General features: G+C 36.5%; 1 protein-coding gene across 1 annotated transcript in view; it reads right to left on the bottom strand.

Annotated features, from left to right (window-relative positions):
• LOC139948633 (ras-like GTP-binding protein rhoA) overlaps nucleotides 1–21,370 on the bottom strand; it is a 33,025-nt gene extending 11,655 nt beyond the window's left edge. The window contains exons 1-4 of the mRNA XM_071946833.1: nucleotides 21,092–21,370; nucleotides 18,828–18,915; nucleotides 5,797–5,906; nucleotides 2,011–2,145 (exon numbers count right to left, since the gene is read on the bottom strand). Of these exons, the coding sequence (XP_071802934.1) occupies nucleotides 2,011–2,145; nucleotides 5,797–5,906; nucleotides 18,828–18,915; nucleotides 21,092–21,217 (459 nt within the window). The 5' untranslated portion in view covers nucleotides 21,218–21,370. The remainder of the gene's footprint in view (nucleotides 1–2,010; nucleotides 2,146–5,796; nucleotides 5,907–18,827; nucleotides 18,916–21,091) is intronic.
• Between the last annotated feature and the right edge of the window lie 121 nt (nucleotides 21,371–21,491).

The raw sequence follows: 21,491 nt of genomic DNA, 5'->3' as shown, positions 1-21,491 counted from the left end.
AAACTGAATTATTCACAGACACTTTTTTTTATTTTTTTATTTTTGTAAATAATTTAAAGTGCACTATTCCTACCTCCATGTTCAAACCCAGTTCCCAGATTGTAGTTGAAATGAAACCCATATTCAAAAGCTTCTTGTGTTGGTTTTGGAGCTCTAGTCATACTGATCAATGAGTGATGACGTACTGATACACTTAAGTGTAAGAATACCTAAGACTGTTGATCTAGACAATTTGAATGAACCTTCTAATCAAATAATAAAACCATTTTATGTTAGATCCCTTTAAAGTGCTTCGGATCAGTCGGATTTGCGTGGCAGGAAATTAAAAGTGGATGTGAGGATTGCCGGCATCTTTTATTTCATATCCAGCGTGATTCTAATCTAGTGAATACAGATGACCAATTGGCTTTGAGAAAGGCTTATGTACTAGCTTGGGAACAAATCAAGGATTTTGTCTTTCTTGCTCTAGAGGAAATGATGGCTTTATACTTGTGATTTATTCTTCTCATTGTTTATCAGTTATACCAACTGACCTTTGCTAATATTTACAAGTGCACAGGAAACCAACTTTGGTTCTCTGGATGCTAGCCATCTGTATACACAATTATACTGACTTGAAGTGCGTGCGAATATGATTGTACTGGCGAAGAGCCATGGCGAAGAGCCAGTAAATGTATGTGCTAGACTCCATGGTTTGTTAATATTTTATTGCCACACTTCAGGGTTAAAAAACTAATCCATCTTTGCCTCAACAGTCTTCTTTAAGAACTTTCCATTGAGGGGAAGAAGATGCTGACATGTTACATAGGCATGGAATAACACATAGGTCACATGGCCTCTGTTGCCCTGTTCTTTGCCTTGGTGCCCCTTATAAAGTTTTCCTAAGCTAACCTTGAATAATAATAATATTGAAGTCTTATGTAGCGTGTGTATTTACTACTCAGGGTGCTTAGTTACATTTAATTAAGGTTAAGTGCCCTTTGTAAAATGAAAATAGTCTCGCATTATTACAGCAGATAAAATTTCATGCCATGTTGTGCCGCCAAACCTATATTTTGAATAAAGTAATGAAAGATAACAAATTTGACACCTTGGGTACGTTTCTAGGACTCAAAAAGTATCCACACACATTTTGATAAGGTTAGGATTTATATACAATTTAAAAAGTGGTCCTCACTGCATCTGCAATGTAATCAAAGCCCTAATAATAGAATAAATGTGAATAAATTCCTGTAATAATTGATGACAGCCGACATTCTGGTTCTTCTCATTATCATCATAAAAGGAATGCACTCCACATTAATCTTCTTCATGCTCCTATCAAACTAACAAGACATTGCGCTCCTCCAGAAAATATGCCAACTATTTTAAGCTCTTTCTGCACCACTTCAATGTCTGTTGATTTTGATGGTATTCGAATGCATAATAGTACAGCGTATGGTATAGCACAGAAAATAAACTGAAAAATTGCAAGTATGATACATGTACCCTTATTTCCGTCAATCCCCAAGTCAATATATCAGTTTTGTCTGTAACACCTGAGAAGGAGAGGGCAGCATTCTCGCAAGAACATTGCCAGTGTCATGAGAATCGCAGAGAGAATCGGAACGCTTTTATAACAACAACCATTTAACGACTTGTCCACAAGTCTATGAAATCTATAACTAACCAAGATCCTGTAGTATGGAGTGTTTAATCACACACAAAAATTGTGGCTTACTACCTTTTTTTTAGACGCCTGCATAAGTCATCAAAACTTAATTGTGGTCTGAAATTCTAGTTGGTATGAGCATGGATGTAGAAATATATATGACACTGCTCTAGAATTGCAAGGGTCGTGGATTCGAATCCCACCCGAGTAGTATGCCTATGATTTGTTCACAGAACTCGGGTAAGTACTAAGTAAACAGTGCTAACACACATCAGTGTGTATGGGTAAAAACCAAAATTAATATTCTTTATCCCTGATGCAAATTTAACATCTATTAAATTAGGTCTGAAATTCCTTACCTTGTCATGAGAAACTGGAATTCTTCTGTCTTTAGATAGTTCAGCCATGACCTGAATGTTACTCCTTAGATCCATCTTGCAACCAACGAGGATGATAGGACAGTTTGGACAATGTTTACGCACCTCTGTGTACCACTGTGTAAACAACAACAACAACGACAACATCTAAGTCAAAAACTAGCATATTTATGCAGATCATGATAGTTTTCTAACCTAGACTTCCCATTATGAAAAATCTGACACACTGGGTACATTTCTAGAGCTAGACAAGTCTCCAATTGTTTTGGTTAGTTCTGGGCCCAATTTCATAGAGCTGCTTAGCACAAACATTTGCTTAGCATGAAGTTTCTTTCTTGATAAAAACAGGATTACCAACCAAACTTCAATTTGTTGCATCATTCTTGTTACTGGTATTCAGCTGTAATTTACTTATCCTGAAAATCACCTGGAAATTTGGTTGGTAATCCTGTTTTTATCATGGTAAAAATTTCATGTTAAGCAAATTGTTGTGCTTAGCAGCCCTATGAAATTGGGCAAATGAAGCCCCTGGTGTACACCTTGTCAAAGTTATCAAATAATAAACTACAACATGTACAAGGGTAATTGACTCCAGTTAAGGTTTACACAATTTGGCACTGAAAAATTGATGATAGTGGGATCAACGATCTCTGCTGGTGCTCTACCCTGATAGATGTGGGTGGTCTAATATACATGTAGGGTGCGTTCGTTTAGCTACCCTGGGTCAGCCCCGGTCTGCCCCCGGTGCGTTTGAATAGCTTTGACGTCATTGCGGGGGCTCACCCGGGTCAGCCCCCAGTGCCCTGCTTGTGGAGTGGGTCACTTGGGGGTGACTCGATATGCATGGCGTCACCACGAGAGGGTGAGAATGAATGTTTGATTAGCTCCTGTCAGGGGCTCACCCGAGTGAGCACCGTGGGGTCGACCCCAGGGAAGCTTATCGAATGCACCCACTGGGAGATCGTATGGCTAGATCGCTCAATAGACCATGTAGACATTTATGACGGTGTGGCCATCTTGATCTTACTCCATTCCAACTCATTGTAGTAAACTGAGGCAGGACAAAATAAAAGTCTGGTGCCATGTTTGCGCAATGAATGTTAGCAATCATTTCTGTTATGGAAACAGGGAACATGACCAAGATGGTGACAGCGTGATAAAGGTCTATTGAATAACCCCTTTGTTGCTATGAAAGTCGCCATCTTGTGAGGCAAAACATATGCGCACCTAAACGCCCACATCAATGAAGCACGCAGCATTCCCAGATCGATTTCTATGGCACACGTACGCAATCCCCCCCCCCCACGCACAAGCTCACAGACGCCATGTTGTAATCTAAATTTGAGGTTTTGATTCATTTCTTTCTGAAGCTTGGGTTCCTTAAGAAGCAATTATTTCACACTTAACTCAGTGTGACCAAAGTGAGGCTAGAAGGGAAAACAGTCGGTCTATTCTTTGTAAACTGAGAGTTAACATGTAATTTTCACTGTTGCTAACGCATCTAGGATACATGAACAAGATTTCAGTCACTATTTTCATGTGCAATACTTCACTGGTCACCTTTGCAGATTCAGTGTTCTCACTTTGTGTATTCCAAAATGTGCATAAAATATAAAATCTTTGAACATTTTGTCTCAATTGGTCATCAAAGTTGCAAGAGAAAAAAAATAGGGAAAGAAAAAACACCCTTGTTGCACAAATGTGTGTGCTTTCAGATGTTTACGAAAGGCTTCAGTCTGAAAAAATTATCAGATCGAAATATTTGAGTGAGAAATTATCTCTTAATGTTACTTTAGAGGAAGCCGTTTCCTCACAATGTTTTGTGCCAACAGCTCTCCATTGCTCATTAGCAAGCAAACTTTTGCTTACAATTATTTTGAGTAATTACCAATAGTGTCCAGTGTTATTAAACGCGACAGATGTGAAAATAAATCACATGCAACAGTTCATTAGCTAGGACAAATTTTTTTCAAAGAGAAATTGTTAATTTATTTCCCTCTACCGTCGTCTCCAGATGAGACCCTGTCATCATTAACTGCTTGAATGGTCAGACAAATTTGTACCACTTATTAATCTCATCCTTAATTCCACATAGATAATGGATGCAGCCTGCTACAGATGGTATCCATGTTCATTTAAATGCTATAGTCTGAACTTTGACAGTTTTTCAGATTCTCTCTGGATACACAAACTTTGTAATTATCAATGATTTTCCTGAGATTAAAGCTAATAAACTTTGTAACCAATCTTACTTAGCAATCCTGTATTACTTTAGATTGCTTAATAACTATAAACTATCGTGACGTTACTTATCGTGATGGATGAGTCATAGAGTCCTTGATATTGAAAATATCAGGGTTGTTCACGATAAGGATGAATGAGATATCAGCGGTAACCGGTTCGCTCAGGGTTCAGGTTTGTCTCATACCAGCTATTTCATTAGCCTATCGTCAAGGTTTTTGTGGACTGGACAGCTTCGTAAACAGCGGAGCGACTGAAACAGGAGACCACGCACGGGAGTCGAGTGCTGAATTTGCCACTCATGTGTGTGGTCTTCCCTTTCAGTCGCACTGGGATCGCGGCTCTGCGAAGCTGTCCATGATGCCACAAAGGACTTGACAAATGGCTACTATTTCATCAATCGTGGTGCAAATAAGGATATACGGTTCCAAGTTTGTTGTTAATCTAATGTAATATCAGACTGAACTAGGTACATGGGTTAATTCTTGAATTTCGTGGTGAGATGCCAGCCTGGATTTATGTAATGATTTTTTATTTGTGGACAGCTCAGAATACATGTATCTAATGTGAAATCAGAATTAATTATAAGTCATCCTATGACTTGGGTTAGAGTCTGTAATTTTGTAGCTTGTTTTGTTGGAAATCATCAACATAACCCTTTTTCTTTTGGATTTGGAAGAGGGCGTCTGCCATTGGCCTCTGAACATGACCTGCCCTATAAGGGTCCCTACATGTAGCACCCTGAAATAGTTCACATAGCATATCTATATCTATGCCTGAATGTCTCCCAGACTCCAGTACCATTCACTCGACACATGACGAGTTGAAATGTCAGGACAGAGGATTGTCCTGATGAATTAGATCGTTGGTTTAAAGGGAAGGAAACCAATCAGTGCAAATTGTTTAATCTTCTTTTAAAATTAGTAGAAATGTGCCACTCGTATGAAGACAATCAAGAAAAGAACAGAGGGTCTGCAACAATTCTAAGGAAACAAAAAGCTTTGCATATGGCAATACTTGAATGAAATGGGTGGGCATCATTTTTTTCCTGCAATTGCTTGACTTCACAATCCACCTATTGCATTCCTATCCGTGTGTAAGACAGAATTATGTGGTATGAGAATAACAAACAATTTCTCCAGGGCAATTTTTTCGCACTGACGAAATAGCATTGATAAAGTAGCAAACTGCTTACCACCCAAAAGGACATACTTATAATATATAAATGCAAACAATTGGTTAATGGCATAATGTTTTGAATTGATTTACTCATAGGCAAAATGACAACACAGCACACTAAGGTTTTGGTCACTTTTAAAACATATACGAAAGAGCAGGTTACAAACAATGATCATCACAAGGCATGTTTGGCTTATGACTTTTATTTGTCACAACACAATACTCTATACCGGATTTGATGATCTATTCGGAGTATTGGAGATTTGGCGAATTGGGTCCAAGTTCCTTTATCTCAAACAAGGACTATAATACACATTTTGGAGTAGAATGACGTGTTATAATTCATACCTTGTTAAGGACACTCTGTAGTGTGTGAGGCTGGCTGATATCATAACATATCAGAGTTGTTGTAATCTCTTGGTATGAGAGTGGTCGGACACTGTCGTATTCAGGTTTACCTGGTGAAGAAATAGCAGAAAGATAATGATAAATACTGAACATATGTTGTTAAAGTTCAAAGGTTAGAGGTATGTTATTAAAACATTTTTGTCAGCAGGGTAAATTCTACTCCATCCTCTGGCTTACAATGGAATTTCCATTAAACCTGACCATAAACTGTGAACATCAATCAATCAAACTTAGTGGTAGTGTTTTAGGAAAACAATTTAAAAAAAAGTTATGTGTTGTCAGGAATTTTGTGCATACTTTTGCTTATTTTGAATTGATTAATTTCTCAAACGAAAATAAATGTGACATAATATTTTATATTATTGTTTGCCAAACCACACGTGTTATGAGATGCTGTCGACAGGGTGTCGACTTGATCGGGTATCAACCTAATCGACTCTGTTAAAACATTGAAAGAAATATCAAACGACAGTCTCTAACCACCCTTAAAAAGAAGCACAGTCAAAGAGGATTAGAAAATCAAAGAGGATTAGTAAAAAAATAAACATGATTAGCGTCCGGGTTTCTCAAAAAAAGGAAGGAAGAGTTTTTTGTTGTTTTTTTTCCAGGTGGCCGCAATTCTCTTTACAATGTGAAAATATCCATTGGTTATTCTACTGCTCAAACACACAATACATAAATGAAACATTTTGGAAAAGACATTCAGACAATGCTACCATTTCCTGTAGGCTATTTAACTCCAACATGAAAGAATTGCAGATATTTTGCTCCCCCATGTTATGAAAAAAACTAAGGACAGATCTAATTGAGAGGAAATCTAGGTCAAAAGGAAAATCAGCAGTTGAAATGTCAAGGATATGCGCGTTGTGGCACCTCTACTTTTTAAGCCGAAAACCCTGAAATAATCCACGGGACAGGAAGTTGGTGATGATTATCAGTCTGACTCATTAACAAGTCTGTACATCAATTAAAATAGCTTCACATAGCATACGGTTTATCTAACGCTGAAAGTACACACTTTATTTTCCTACATCTGAAGATTTAGCAAAACAGCGCTCAGAACATCAGAAGAAATGTCAATTGTAAAACTAGTTCTACCCAGGATAAAACCACCTCTCTAATTTGTACCTGTTGATAGACTGGAAAGTAAACCAATTATGTTTATATAACAGGTCTACACAACAGCCTCAACATTTTCATCAGGGCCCAATTTCAATGTTGCTAGCTGTTCTGACATGCTAAGCAATATATTCTGCTTAACCAGCTCTTTGAAATTGAGGCACTCAATCAAAAGGTAGGCTAATTGTTTGACTGCATATTGTGATCTCAAAAGCATGTCAAACAAGGGAAGTCCAGACTACATGTCTACTTACACATCTTCTATCAATGATACAGTTTTCACAAATACAGTTTAATCAAAGGATTCATGGATTTATGAAACAGCTACGAGTCTTCTAGGAATTGCTCTCTCCACCAATCCTTTGTGCCTTTTACTTATATACCTTGATTGATAGACAGTCTTGGCTTTCACTCAGCTGAATTAAGACTCAGATGATTTGGTGATGACAACTTAAGTTTTTATCTTAAGAAAACCATTATGGATGCCACAATCCCCTTTATCTGTGGTCTCAGGCCTGTATGGTCTGAGTAGCTTTGTGTAGAGATAAAGAGATTCTGTGAAATCCAATCTCATTCAAAGAGAGTGTTTGGCTTTCATGGTGTATAGGGATCATCACAGTTTTTAATGTGACATTCCAGTGGTTAGCATCATGCAAAAGCTGACAATCAACTTAATCTGCCATGCCAAGCAGTAAGCAATACATGGCATCCAGTTTACTATCCATGAAATTCTTCCTACTTAAGTCTGATTTCCGATTATTGGGCCCTTGGAAACTTTAGAACACCTAAAAATGTTGGCACAAATACATGGTGGTCAGCTCTTGTACTCAATACAATATTGCCATACTTGATTCAAAAGACTAATATCATGCCTGTATTCACTATAGAGGGTTTAATTCTGGTAATGTTTGTTGCTCTGTTTCAAACTCAGATGCTACTTATTAACATTATATTGAAGGTGGATGATCTTTTTCTTAAATGTTCGCAAATGATGACCTGATTCAAAATGCTAAGCACAGAAAAACACCACTACCAGCCAAAATACCACGTTACATGATATATGTTTAACTATTTTTGGTGACTACCTGCAAAATTGTGCTAATCAGCAAAACTTTTCAAGAACTATTTTCTGCTCCATAGTTATATTTGGCTTTGATCCTGGCTAATTAAAATAATCATTCCACCCACATATAATTTCTGTTTATCACATTTTTAACATAATGCTTGTCTGCTTTGTGGAATTATGCAAAAAAGAAGAAGTTAATTGCCTGACCTAATATGGAATTATGCTCAGAACCTTTCAGGATTCTAATATGGACTCAATTATGCTCAAAACCTTTCCAGGTTCTATTCTAAGCAAATACTAGCAGTGGCAATGTTGGCCCTCAGTCCACAGGTTATCACATTAACATAACAATAGCTTTGTGGTTTTTAGCAGCCTAAACAAATTAGAGGAGTTGAGAGCTCCATTAGGACCACCTCATTGTTCATCTGTCATTGAACTGGGAGCTAATTAAAGGATTAGGTATTGACTGTGAGAATTCTGGCAGGTACATAACTTGATGCCTGGGGCTTGGTTTATTATTAGTGGATTACTGCCAGGTTCTTGCTGCTACTGTTTCTTTTTCCTAACACCCTGACAGGATGAACGCTTTTTATAAGGGGAAGTCTGATGCCGGAAGTGGCTTGAATTCAAACAAATTCAACTGGTTAATATGTTCCCTTACCCATTGTTAAGTATGTAATTGTGTAGCTTGGTGTTGTGTGTTTGTTGTTGGAACTCGTAAACAGAACACCCCTTTTTTATTGATGATATTGATAAATTTATAAGTTTTGAGTTGAACTATTAAAGTCCATTTTTCTTGTGGAATATTACTTGGTAATTTAAGAAGAGGTGATTTCCTATTTTTGTAGCCCATCGTGGTCCTCTGGTTAACGACAGTTTAATGTCAACAGTATTAGAGGTTAATGTCTTCTACTAAATAGTGCCCCCCCCCACAAATATTTTTTTTTAAAGGGGACATCAGAACCTCCATGATCAGATGCAATAGGTTGGTATAGCTCAGTTGGTAGAGTACCGGCATGTGAATTCAGACATTTCCCGGTGCAAATCCTGCTCTTGTCCAACTAAATTTGTAAAAACAAATTAAATAGGCTTTGAGGTACACAAGTTATAAATCAATCTTCCACCAGGGTCTAACTAATCAAGCTGGTTAGCAGAAATGAGCGATTGGAAAGGAAACCAGTTAGCAGTTCAATAAGCAAATTTATGTGCTTAGCAGCTTTATGAAGTTGGGCCTAGCTATTCTTCAGGGAAGTCAGACCTTTCAAAAGTTCAGTTCTCTATCCCAATCATAAATCAAAGATGCACACTTTGTTATTGCCTCGTATAATAGAATTATTCTACTTGACGCCAAGTCTGAATGGTGAGGCTTATTGTATATCACATGTACAAATGTCAATGACATTTGTAACATGCGGTGTACTCCGACAGTTAATTAATTGTAATTAAATGCCATTGACATTTCCCCCCTGTATGCAGAAATCACACTGGCTCTCTGAACATTGTTTATGTTGGCAGAGAAATATTGTAATCTCTACTGACGTTAGTATTGTAATGAGATATTATCAAATTGTTCTTGGACTTGGTATTGCCAATGTTTGCTCTGGGTGTTTTCCTAAGTTTGATCAGAAATGCAATGACCACGCATTCATCATAGCCATGTCAATGTGCACAACTTCTGTTAATAAGCTGCCTCTACTTTGTCATGTACGATGTACTCGATTGCAATAATAAACGCTGATTCATATTAGTTTATTAAGAGGTATCTGTTTCTAAGAATGTCTCAGCTTGGAGCCTTACTGTACATGTAGGCTCCTTAAGTAATTTGAAAATGTACACTTTCGGAGCAGATGGTCGATAGACGAAGCTTTAATAAGCAATGGTTTCTATACAAGGCCTGCCGTTTTCAGGCCATTTACTTTCTTTCCCCAAATTAACCATTGGAAATAGTCACAGTGCAAGCTGCAAGCGTCAAACCAGAGCTGCCCATTTTCTCTGATTCTGCAGAAAGTTCCCTGAAATTGAAACCAATCTTTCAATGTTCTGGTGAGCAAATTTTTAAAAGCTTCCTGATATGGACAAAAAAAATCTTCTTATGTTGAATGTAATTCCAAATATCTCCTTATATTGTACAAAATCTGCAAGATGCAAATGTTGGCAGCTCTGCTAACAGATGTTAGAAATTTTTTCACAAGTATATATTAAATGCACTTGAATATGGAGCGTGCAGGTCTGGAATAAAATTGGATTTGTACTTATATTGTCCACCCAAAGGGTCATGGCCAAAAGAGTGCAGTGAAGTAACAGTGTCCTTGGGTTGGCATTTAATATGTTGTAAAGATCCCCAATGTGAGATGCTGGTGGTGTGATGGCTTAGTTTTCATAAAGTACGAGATTTTTATGGCTTTCCAGATGAGAGATTTTGAGGCATGTGGAAATGTTGAGTATTATGTCTCACCACCAGTATAATTTGTCAAGCATAGATTTCTATTCAGTGCCAAGTAATTATTTTTATGAGTGTTGTTGTATTTTTAACGAGGACATTGTTTATCTGGAGTATTTCATTCCCCCAGAAACTTTTTGCATGACAATTCAACCAACCATAGGAATCCATTGATAAATGAAGGGGTGTGGTGTTCATTAAATAATGATATTAATTTTGCATTCATTGACCTTACATGTATTTGATTTCAAATTCCGTAGAATCCTTTGAAAATAAATCACTAAGAAAGCAATAAAAAAAAACGAATATTTGACTCAATAGGTTGAAATATGATTGTATAAAACCTAAGTTTTGAGTTAGTGTGAACGCGTCTCTTGATTTTCAATTAAATTAAAATATGGATGTCTTTACAGACGCCTTAGCTCAGATTGTCAGGTTAGTTCATTGACGTCATGCTAAATTGTCTCTCAATTCAACAAATTAATTTAATTTGATTGATGACTCAAAGGACCTTCAAAAGCCTCTTGACTGGCAAGTTTACATCAACCCTGATTATTAAATACCTCATATTTTCGGTCCATGGTGACTTCCCATCTAGGATCAAGTAACCTCTATGACCCTAATACAACACCCACACCCCCCCCCCCTTAAGTAAATACAAAACCAGTTGTGCTTTTGGCAGTCGGCCTACCAGCCTTAACTTGTAAGGTTTCGTCAATCCCACTTGGTCAAATAATGCAAAATAATTCTGCAGTGAACCTAAATTCCGCAAACAACTGCAGCGAACACAACATGTGGCCCTGGTACAAAAGAATTGAGCATACATTGGAGGACAAGAGATTCAATTGAAATAGCATATAGGATTAAGGTCAATGTATGGTTTATAATAATGCCAAAGCAATGGGACTTAAAATGGGTTTTCATTGTGTGCAGGGAGAGGGCAGACAAACTGAGGTTAACATTTCCTTTTAGTTGAGCAGGTGGCTTGAAAAGGTAGGTGTTTTACGGATTGTAGCTTAGTTTTTTATCAGTAACTAATCGCGAGAAAGTAGAATTAGCTGTTGCAAACTGTTTACCAATCAAAAGGACCAATGATATAAATGCAAAAGAAAAAAGTTAATGGCCTGACGTTTTGACCCTAGCAGAGACTCAAATAATTAGTCGAGTAATAGGCCCCTAGTTACAGTGACTGCCTAGTTAATCAAATTAATTTTATGATTGAAATAAATACATTTGTAGGCATATCGTTGGAAGTCTTTCGGGTATGTGTTAATTTCTTCTAGAAAGTCCATGAGAATTTGTTTTGGCTCTGAAAAGAGCAGGTTTAATTTCATAGCAAGTGCCTAAAGATTATCTGCTTAGCAACAAGTCAGACACCAGTCACACATGGCATGCCATTTTGGCTGGTAACTTTAATCTGGTAAGCTCAGATGTTTCGGGTGGATATTCAATTAAATTGTTTTTATACATCCATAGACTATTTTATACATCTATCTGCATGAAAAACAACTCCAGTTAAAGGGAAGGTACATGTTTGGTAATTACTCCAAACAAATATTAACTTAAAAACTGACTTGGTAACAAGAAATGGAGAGCTGTCGATAGTATAAAACATTGTGGGAAACGACTCCTTCTGAAGTAATTTCTCACTAAAGCACACAAATTCGTCCAACAAGGGTGTTTTTTCTTTCATCATGTTCTCGCAACTTCGATGACCAATTGAGCCCAAGTTTTCACAGGCTTGTTATTTTATGCTTATGAGGGGAAACACCAAGTGAAGACACTGGTCTTTGACAATTACCAAACGTGTACAGTGCCTTTAAATATCATCTCTGATATTCTGAAATAATATCGATTGGTTTGAAAATATAAAACAAAAACAAGGATGTAATAAAACGAACCCTATGAATATTGATTGAAAGAAACAATGAAATGACACTATGAGTCACACCTATAATAAAGCTATCACTGGTTGCTGGTAGAACAGGCTTTGCTTGCATAAATGCAAATCGTTAGATTTCATTGTCTGTCACATTTAATGACTCAACCTATTTATTGTTGAGTAATTAATTTTAGCAGGAAGCTTTAGGAGGCTGATTAATAAAGATGGTGGTATCTTATATCCTGTATGGTCGGTGGTGACATTAGCGAAAACAAGAACGAGGGATGAATGACTACAAGATTTATGGTCAGAGAAATGAGTTGCAAAATTTTGTTTTGTGGGGTTTTCTTGGCATGGAAGTATTTTCCAAAGTTGAGCTTGGGCCTTTTAAAGTGCTATACTTGTCAAATTACAAAATTTGCAGCTAACCTGTGTGTCTACTTAGGCATGATTTTGTGTACACTTAGGTCTATTAAAGTTTTATGATACAAAATTATATCAAATTGGACCCAGATGGCACTTTCCTAAAATATTAATTTTGGCGATCACCTCTTATGTGAACCCAGTAATATTAGTCCTTGCCAGGATTGGCGTCAATGTCTATACCAGCATGCTTCCCATTAAAGCAGACATTTGAGGCATTTTGAGAGGTTTAAGACTTGGCGACGGCGCTAGCGAGAATTTGGCGCTAGCGAGAATTTGATGATGGCAAGAATTTGACACTGGTAGTTGTGTCCAACCTTCTGGTTGGAAACTCTGTCATCAATTTGTACAACGTAATTTGGCTGGATTTAAAAGTTGAAACAGATGTGATCAAGTGATCTTTTCATCAGCTTTTATGCTTTAAAGGGTGAGAAATTTTATGTGTGAAGACAACTTGAGCTTCTATTTGAGATTCAACCATATGGTCCTTTTAGAGCAATGCGTTCCTATAGCACCTGTATTTTTAAAACTCAACAAGGTAATCTTTGTTTCTGCTACGCAGCATTTTTGGTGTTAAGCAATATGCTAAGTGCAGAAAAGTGTTGCAAAATGTACACTCCCAATATCCTGTTCAATGAGGGGAAAGGGAATTGCAAATTAGAAACTTCTGATTTTCAGAGAAATCGGATCTATAAATAAAGCAAAACTTGTGAGGACAGTTTTCTTTACCAAAGGGGAATGGAATAACCACAGGCAGCCATGAATGATGGCAATTTAGGTGAAATTTGACTTTCCTAAAAATAGGACTGATGTCTCATGACATGTGATGCAATGTTCAAACATGCCATGAGGGAATTTCCCTTTTGTTTTGCGCATGAGAAATTGGCACCATCTACTGAGAATTTCTGTTTTCTTCAAGATCCTGCTTGGGTTTGCCCCTTTACTTAAATATTTGTTTTTTTCATATATCTAAGCTTCGAGTATTCAATTTTACATTTGATGCAATTTCATAAAAAAAATTGTTTTATTTGATTTGTGTTGATCATAATTTGTCTGTCAACAAATACAATTAATATTTTGTCTCAGGAAAAAAGTGCATTGATTTGGAGTATAAAAATTATAATGATTGTAAGCTACAACTGTTTTAAAATAGTTGATTTTAAAAACACCCCACCCACCTTGTTGACTCAGCCATTATATTTTTTTTTATAGTTTATGAGATTGTCTGAAAAAGGTTTCAACTATTTACATGTAGACAGCATTTATAAATGAATAACCTCCGTCTGATGTTATTGGATTCAGCCTGTGTTATTATGATTGCATACAGGGGAGTCCCATGTTTATACCATGATTCATGATTCATCATCGACTGTAATGAAACAACAGAGAACTGGCCCGAGACCGCTACCGTGCGAAACACATGTCACAGCTTGTCCTGACCGCTGGGTCGTGGTCTCACGCAGCACTTGTCCCTCGGACAGAAACTGAGCAATTACCACGGATATTTGAGTTTCAATGTTATCATTAGCTCACTGTGGGATGTCATTTTCACTCAAAAGTATTGTTTTTTTGATGGTTGACACTTGTAACAGTGCAGGGTTGTTTTTATAAAGGAATATAATAGCCGTTTTATAGAACATCAAGGCATTTTTCAAATGACTCAAGGATGAAGTTAGTGAGGGAGTGGGAATGGCACAAGTATTTTTTTATTATTTTTTTTTTGAGAATTTTCTTTTTTTTATTACTTCTAAAAGAGGATTTGTTTAAGCTGAATTTCAACTTGGAACTTATAACAAACATTCAACATTTTAGAATAAAAAAGGTTACCACAGTTTTGCACCTAAAGACTTACTTTACTTGTAAGGGGAAATTTTTTGTTTTTTCCCGGTTACAATGCTATTGACAAATCTGGTTTTACCCCTCCAAAATAGTCAATAACTATTCAGCCCCCTTGGGTCCTGAGGTTTTTAAACCCCAAACCAAATCAAAACTTACAAATTACGAACTCTGTGGGAGCTTTTTCATATTGGCCTCATTTCCAAATGTGGGATTCACCCTGGAGGCACATATTACTCAGAATGCCAATAAAAACCTGCCATGTCTTCTAAAAATATAGATTTTGCCTCAAGCTTGAAAAGGGTACACTCTACAAATAATTTATGGAAAGTAAAACCCATAAAGGACCTTAGGGTTCAAAGGGCACATGATATGTTTTAAGATGATGTCAAGTTGAAACTCTCTCATATCAATCACCACAACAGTTGTGAATAATAAAGCTATCCAATCTGTGCAGGTCATAATGTCAGCTTATAGGGAGACAGAATTCTGTGAAGTTAAGAATTTTATCTTGTATGTAATTATTTTCAATCGCACATTTTAAAAGAGCAAATGTGGTGTTTTTTTACAAGGAAACAACCATGATAAATCAGCTTCATTTACAAAACTTGCACCAATTGTTAAAATTGCTAAAACCAGGTAGTTTTATGTAGATGGCGAAATACAATTTTACCATAATACCAGGAAAAGCAGGTATTTCGGCCCTATATAAGTATTTACGAGTCTCTAAAAATCATTACCTCCTCATATATCAATGAAGATATTTTCATTTAAAATTTGCAGAACAGTTACCCAACACTTTTATATTTAAAGTTTGTTTTCTTTAAGTTTGTTGTTCTCCCAAGTTTGTAAATTACTTCAAATGCTCTGGAAAACAAACATACATGTATTTTTGTTTTACAGCAGTGTTGTCAAATCTGCCAGTGGTTACAAATTGAGTTTTCCCAAGTTATAAATTGAAGAAACAGAATAACACTGAGCACGATTTACCACAGACTTACAGACTTTCCCATGTGTGAAATGTAACATGAACCAGAATCCAACAGTAAATATTCCACCCTTATAATTCTCTGGATTAGTTTTCAACCATGCAAAGAATGTGACACTTTGGCATTCCATTACAATCCAAACACAATTTTGTTTTTGTTCAGAACTTCTTTCTGAAAGACCTCCACACAATATTGTTTGAACAGTCCATTTTCCAGGGGCTTAAGTTTTAGGGATGATTTTTTTTTCTGCTTTTCTTATAAGCTCCAGATGTTCTTTTGTATTGAACTAGCATCGGATATGGATCAGGCAGCTTTCAAAAGAACAAGTCTAGGTTGGCCAAAAAAGTGGCATTCATGGATATTGAGTTGCATTGGTACAGCATTTGTTTATTTGACAAAAAAAATTAATTTAAAGAAACATGCTGCCCTGTGATAAAGTATGTCTGAGATTTTACATGCTGAACATTTTAAAGAAGAAATTTAACCTCATATCAAAGACGTTCGGATCATCTGATGATAAAAAAAATTGTGTTGTTAGTCTACACCAATGCATGCTCTATTTAGAACCAACACAACCTAAAGAGAGATTTCAATTATACACAGGTACCACAATAAGTGCATGTCTGCACCATCGAAATTCTACGAACTGCTTTGTAGTTTTATGACATTCAATTTATGTGGCTTATTTTTATGTGGGTGTGTTTTCAGAGATACTGTTTGTTTTGCTTTCTTGTGGACAAGTTGGGTGGAGGTAATCTCTTGAAACCACTATTTACAAATCACTCAAAATATGGGCTTGAAGGTGACCTTTACCCCCCTCTGCTGCCCAGGGAAAACAACTATCTCTTGACAGAGCACTTTCTCTGATGGCAATGTCAATGAAATACTGTGTAACAACCTGTTAATCTTTCACCCTGCAGACATCATCAAGTCATTAATAATCTTGTTCAAAATCCACATACTTCAGGTGCAGCTACACCTAGTCTCTGCTCAAGTATTAAAAAGGAAAACAGTTTTTTTTTCCTGATGCAATTCATGTTTACTTTCAGTCCAACCACTCCACAAAAAAACGCTTCATAATTAAAATGTAGAGTGATTCTTTTAATTAACCCCCTAACTCCCATCTGTGATTATACTGGGATCCTTCAGCACTCTCAAAACAATCCAATAGCTTGTGGCCATTCTGTCTGGTAATGGAAAACGTGATGGGGAAATACTACTGGAATTTTTCATCTTCTGAATAATTAAGCAATATTTGTGTAAACTCCTCCTCTCCTGGTGATTTGGGTCTTGGGTGACTTTTGTAATTCTATTGATGCTCACAAGGATCATTTCTTACTCATCAATCAAACTGTTGGACTCTGCTTGGTATGCTTGTAAAACATTAATACAGTCATTGTTTCAACAGGATTTTGTGGGAGTGAATGGTTGTGTGGAGAAAAAAATGTGGATGGAACTAATTGTATATATATTCCTCTTCTGAAAAAATAATCCCACTTTTACATGTGTGTAGCCTTCGAGAAAGACTCTGTTAGGGTCGAAACGTTAGACCATGGAGGTGGTCCGACCAATAAATATTTTGTGGACCATTGAAAATATGTAAACACCAAAGATTGTACAATAAGTCAATTCAATCCCACAGACAAAACAATTTTTGGGTCAAGAGCATCCAGTATCAGTAGTCTTAGTAAATTCTTGGCTCAGCTGCCAACATTTGACAACATGCTGATATATATAGGGAGACATGATCTGTACCTACCTGTACAGTCAACAACACCCACCAAGGTTTTGATTTATTCCCCCTCATTGTTGGAGTAATAAGAGAAGTTGTGAAACTGAAAGTCTGTAACCTACACACACTGGTAGGTTTCTCATAGACATTTCGATTGGTGTTAAAGACAGTGGACACTATCAGTAATTGTCAAAGACCAGTCTTCTCACTTGGTGTATCTCAACATATATGCATAAAATAACAAAACTGTGAAAATTTAAGCTCAATCGGTCATCAAAGTTGGGAGATAAAAATGAAATAAAAAACAACCTATCAACCTCTCCCCATTACTCGCTACCAAGTAAGGTTTTGTGCTAATAATAATTTTGAGTAATTACCAATAGTGTCCACTGCTTTTAAGGTAGCCAGACTGCAATGATAACACTGGTATCCTACTTAAATTTGCTTAGGGTGACATTTTTTCGGTAGCTCTTTGAAATGAGAGCCACTGTAGAGTAAACTCAGAACTTAATCTAGAAATTTATTTTCTTATATGTATTTTGCCTTTAATAATGATAATAATAATATTTTGCTTTATTTTTTGTTTGGTTTACCTTGATTTAAATTTTGAGGTTCAATCATTCAAATCACTTTTGTAAGTCAATCAAAAAATGCCTCCCTTTAATTTTGTTTTACCTCTGAATTCATTTAGGGGAAAACATCCTTTGTTTCAATTGTACTAATCAAAAAATTACTATATATAGATCTCCAGCAGACTTGACCACAGGGTAAACAATGCCAAAAATGTACACATATGGCCATGGGGTCTGAGGTGGTTGGGGGAGTCCACAAACACATGGGGCGTTAGAGCTGTATTTGTGTAAGGGTGACCAAATGACAATAAAAACATTCCATGGAAAGGGATCAGTGATTGCATTCCTCCTTAATGAACAACATAATTATTTTTTCCTAAACAGAGCTCTGGGCAAAGTTATCCACGAAACTGAATGAAATGAATACGAGTTCTGACAGAATACTCAAATACCAATTAAAATTCTTTTAGATTATGGGGACCTGGGTTCAGCTGGAGCAATATTAGAACACCTGGCCAATGTAGGCTGCCCTCTGACAAAATATGAAATGACGGGTCGCTTTTCTTATGGTGTGCACAGCAAGTCAGCAAGGATCATGGCTACACTTTTTTGGAGTCCATTTTAAGAAAATTTGAAAACCACTGACATAGCAGTAGTTTCATTGTTATTTATATATCAATTAATAATTGCTATTTCAAGGTAAAAAAGTGCTGAGTTTGTCAAATACAAGATAAATCCTGCAAAGAGTTACTCAATGTTTGTATCATGTTTATTATTGTTGGTTTCTTTTTAACAGAAAGTGTACCCATGACTGTGGCTGGGCACACATTACTTAATATAATTTACAGAGTTTGGGTTTACCTCAGGGGATTGAACTCATTATCACCCCCTTGTTTTGGATATGTGACTTACCTGATGTGTCCCAGATAGTCAGATCTATTCTATATTTGTTTATTTCCATTGTTGACGAGTAACTCTCAAAGGTGGTTGGAGAGTAGATCTGTGAGGAAAAGCACAAAATTGGAAAACAAACATTTTAAAAAGTGTACAAGTTGTGTAGTTCAGAAAATAACTACAAATACAGTTCCAACAGTTTCAAGCGGAAACAGTTGTTCACTTCAGACTTTATTATCGCTAAGCACCTTTGTAAAAATTAAGCATCATACAATTTATGTTGCATTTAGACTGTATAATGCCTTAGGGCTTCCACACCCCACATGACACAGGTCTGGAGCTGTGGTTACAGCTATTTTATCCACAGAGGATGGGTTTTGATGTTTATACACCTTTTTGTCACTAGCACTGAAATAAAAAATTGCAGGTTGTACACCCTTTTTATAATCTGATTCAAATTATTAGGTCAAATGTATTTGAGTTGCTTAAACAAAAGAAAAATACACATGGTGTTACCGCAAACCAAATATACATTACCATGCAATTTCTCAAATCCTTTGAAAGAAACAAGCTAAGCAAAAAAAAACTTCAACTACTCATATTGTTTTTCTTCAAAATGAAAACGATCTCAGCAAATGCGGGTTGTCGTAAATTGTACACAAACAATTGTCTTAAGGCGACTCCTGTTGGTATTTTACGCATTGCAAGCTCGCTGAGACAGGCTGCTGACAGGGAGATTTCAAACAAGGATGGATTGGAAATCTTATGTAGGTCTGGGGAAAACACTAGCACTGAAATAAAAAATTGCAGGTTGTACACCCTTTTTATAATCTGATTCAAATTTTTAGGTCAAATGTATTTGAGTTGCTTAAACAAAAGAAAAATACACATGGTGTTACCGCAAACCAAATATACATTACCATGCAATTCCTCAAATCCTTTGAAAGAAACAAGCTTAGCAAAAAAAAAACTTCAACTACTCATATTGTTTTTCTTTGGTTGTTTTTGCACTAACAGTAACACTGATGATGTGTTTTAACACATTGTGTATATTGTGTAATATACATCAATGTAAGGTGAAAAACCAAATATTGATCTTCATCCCTGATGCCAAATTAACACAAACCATCAAATTCTGCTGACTGTTAGTGGTAATTCGCATACTAGTAAAATCTACCGGCTAAAATACCAGGTCACGTGTACTGTTGACTGTTTTTGGTTTTGGGGTTTCATGATCATTATTCTGCAATGAGACAGAGTTTATGATTGCATTGCCCTTGGGTTCATCCGGGCTGACATTGGGTTATGATGCCCCATCAGACTGGTGGACTCATTTCCCTTGTTCCATACCACTATCTCTTGACACCATGGCGCGTTTCCTCTCAACAAAACCTTAAAGGGATGGAACAACTTAGTTTAAAATTTGTCGTGTTGTTCCTAATCATTTCCATCATACAGTTAGCCAGAGGTGTGTCTGGGTGTCGTTTGGACACCCTGTTTTCGGTTTTGATACCATATTCCTTCTTTACTCTTTTATGTAAAATGTATTGTAAGTGTATGGTTTGGAAACTCAGTTTGGAAATTGACTGGCAAATTTGGAGAGCCTGTTACCTATAATATATTTTATAAGCCTTTACGAAATTTTCATTACATCAATGTTTTAAAGACAGTGGACACTATTGGTAATTGTCAAAGACCAGTCTTCTCACTTTGCTGTATCTCAACATAAGTACAAAATAACAAACCTGTGAAAATTTTATCCACTGATCTGATGAGTGAGAATCCTGTAATTTTAAAATTGACAATTGGCGAAATATTGCCAATAGTAGCACCTCCAACCAAACAAATCCTGCAGTCGTGTACTTTTTTAATATAATATTCAGAAAATTGTGTTTACTGCGATAGATCAAACTTTGCTGTCTATTTAAAAAGTAAATTTCAGTCTTTCATTTTACTTTGGAAGAAAAGTTACATTTGCTAAAACCAAATTATGAACTTTATCACAAATTTGAAAGAGCGAAACTTTTAAATAACAGACATTATTGTTGGCTTACATCCGAAAGTGGAATACAGAAATGTTCACCGAACTATTTCTACACAGCAACATGAAATACATTTATAATGCACGTCGCCATTGGATACAATTTCGATACCAAAACATTCGTCTCTCAGGTGGAGGCTATAAAAACAATAATTTAACCTCAAGAAATAGATGGAGACTTATACAAAAAATGCCACAAGACAACAACATATAAATATTATTACAGAAATTCAATACTTACGTCTGTGAACTTGTGACCCAGAAATGTGTTGAGCAACGCAGACTTTCCACAGCCTGTGTCCCCGACAACAACGAGTTTATTCCGGACAACTTCATTCAAAACCATCATCGAACGTTGCCGACGCATTTTGGCAAAGTTTGTCTGTTTCCAAATTGTAAAATAAAGCCTAGAATTAAGTTCGCTGTACCAGCTAACACACAATATTTTTCCCGATACACTGCAATGTTTTGGTAGCTGACTGGTAGGAGCAGACGATAATTTGCGTTGTTTCTCTCTGTGGCTAGCTGGCTGTTATGAGACGTGAGTGACAGGTTGACAACTCCAGCGTCACGTGTCGATTTTAAGTATTCATTTATGCGTAGATGCTTGACCAATCAAATGCCGGTATAAGCCTGTGGCT

Source organism: Asterias amurensis, chromosome 16 (genome assembly GCF_032118995.1).
Source record: "Asterias amurensis chromosome 16, ASM3211899v1".
NCBI classification, from domain to species: domain Eukaryota; kingdom Metazoa; phylum Echinodermata; class Asteroidea; order Forcipulatida; family Asteriidae; genus Asterias; species Asterias amurensis.
Note: the sequence above shows the minus strand (reverse complement) of the source record. Positions and strands in the feature narration are given on the sequence as shown.